Source organism: Mesitornis unicolor, unplaced genomic scaffold, assembly GCF_000695765.1.
Source record: "Mesitornis unicolor isolate BGI_N332 unplaced genomic scaffold, ASM69576v1 scaffold7667, whole genome shotgun sequence".
Taxonomy (NCBI): domain Eukaryota; kingdom Metazoa; phylum Chordata; class Aves; order Mesitornithiformes; family Mesitornithidae; genus Mesitornis; species Mesitornis unicolor.
This window is the reverse complement of record NW_010195652.1, coordinates 1-2,127: the sequence shown is the minus strand read 5'-3', so window position 1 is coordinate 2,127 and position 2,127 is coordinate 1. Positions and strand designations below refer to the sequence as shown.

General features: G+C 54.8%; 1 protein-coding gene across 1 annotated transcript; it reads left to right on the top strand.

The window, feature by feature from the left end:
* Window positions 1–423: 423 nt before the first annotated feature.
* LOC104535811 (inositol 1,4,5-trisphosphate receptor-interacting protein-like 1) lies at window positions 424–1,917 on the top strand. Its single transcript, XM_010188193.1, has one exon. The coding sequence runs from the start codon at window positions 424–426 to the stop codon at window positions 1,915–1,917; it is 1,494 nt and encodes a 497-aa protein (XP_010186495.1).
* Window positions 1,918–2,127: the final 210 nt, after the last annotated feature.

Below are 2,127 nucleotides of genomic sequence, written 5' to 3'. Positions count from 1 at the left end.
ACTCCCACTCCCACACACTCCTCCCAACACATGCCTGTGATGCGCTCTGCGTCTGTGACATCACAGGGGATGCGTCACAATGGGGGCGATTACCAGGGGTGAATATCAGGGGCGCCAGCAGTCAGTGCTGCTCCAGTGCTGCTCACCACCTGGGACAGTGGTGAGTGCAGGCGTGGGGGGAGGCTGGGCTGGAATAGGGCCGGGGCAGAAACGTGGGCCCCTGGGGAGGGGGGATCTCTCAGCCTCTGAGTCCCCATTTTCCCCAGCGCCAGCTCCCTCCCTCCCAGCCCCACTGAACTCCTTCTCTCTCTCCTCCTGCTGCAGGCCATGGATTTGATTACATACTTCAGTTTACTTCTGCAAAGCCTCTTATCCTACACACAGAAAGGTAGGGATGAGCTGGATGAGGCCACGCGTTTGCGCATGCAGCAGCGTGCGAAGTTCTTGAGGCAGAAGATGGCTCAGCTGGTGCAGGAGGTGGAAGAGATGTACCAGAGGCAGGGAGAGGAAGAGATGGACGAGAAACAGAGGTGTGAGAAAGAGAGGGGCTTTTCCTGGGGAGCCCTACTCTTTGCTGCCTTGCAGCAGTGGCAGTTCTGGGCAATCGCTGGAGTCCTGGTCCTGCTCTTTGGACTCTCCTGGTGGCTCCCGAGAAGGAGCTCTGAGCCAGATGGGAACAGAGAGAGCAAGGAGTACCAGAGCAGTGACAGCAATAGGGACCACAAAAGTCACAGAAAGGAGGACCACAACAGTCACAGCAAGGAGGAACAGGAAAGAGTAGATGAAGAGGAAGAAGAAAATTATGCAAATCACGTGAGAACAAATCTTGAGAGACACATCTCGGGGCAAGCTGCAGATCTGGCTACAGACTGCCAGACTGTGGAGTACTTCACGGACAGGTTAATCAGTACCCTCAGAAGGTTGTTGTCAAATACTTTCCTACCGAATTTGGAAGCAGCCATCGGGGTGGGCAGCGCCTTCGAAGGTTGGAGTCCGCGTGAGGAAGACATGACCTTCCGCGTGTTCGTGCCCATGACACCTCCCCGTGGGCACGTCTTCCACCTGGAACTGGACACTGAGAAGACGATCCCGGGAAGGAACTTCCGTATCCATGTTGAGCAAGTGTGTACCTGCAGGAGGGAGCAGTATCCAGGAGAGATGCTGTGCTTCCTCCACAGGCCTGAGGAAGAGCTGAGGAACAAGCAGGGCCGCAGCATCCTCGACCTACTCTGCACTGGCTCCTACCTTGATGTGCACAAAACTGCCCACTGGTTCAATCTCTTGGTGAAAGAAGCTTGGGTGAGTTTTCCCGAGTCACACACGTGCAAGCTAAAGATGCTGCCATTCAGCCGCTCCTGCAAGTTCCAGATGAAGAGAGGCAGTGGCAAATGCATACTCATTGAGATGATGTTTGGGGTGAGGCAAGACAACTCAGATATCTTTGTGAGCAGCCAGAGTACAGAGGCCGTCTTCACCCCAGACACGATGTGGCCAGAGAGCTATGCTGTGGCAGAGGCAAAGTTCTTCAGGCTTATGGCCAGGGACATCCCACACAACAGCTTCCACCTCAAATGCCTGCATGTCTTTGCCCAGATGGTGGTGGGCTCAGACTTTTCCAGCTGTACCTTCAAGACTGTTGTGATGCACCTCCTGACCACCACACCCCTGTCAGGCTGGACCAGGAGGGATTTTCCGCTGCGGCTGCTGGAAATCATGCGATACCTGCGCCACCGCCTGAAGGAGAAACGGCTCAACCACTTCTTCTTGGGCAACGAGGGGGTGCCTGAGGAGATCGTCTTGCCCTCAGACATCCGAGAGGCTGAACCTCTCAACCTCTTCCAGCACCATGCTGAGGCAAGGCATGAGTTTGAGGAGCTTCAAGATCGGCTCACAAGACTGCTGCTCTTGGGCCACTGAAAGAGGTCTTACTGCACAGAACTGTGTTTGCGGGGCTCACAGCTCATGGCAGAAGACCGCCTCATACAGAAAGGAAAAAGAAAAGAAAATGTCATAAACCAGACATGAAATGGAAAGCCCTGCTTAGCAGCTCTCTGCCAAGGGCAGCAGAATTCTTCTCTCGACGGTCTCCCCAGCGTAGCAGCCCACATTGACCATGGTGGCTACAAA

What these genes read in the sequence shown, in the direction of transcription:
- LOC104535811 (XM_010188193.1), top strand. Translation starts at nt 424, where the DNA reads ATGCAGCAGCGTGCGAAGTTCTTGAGGCAGAAGATGGCTCAGCTGGTG.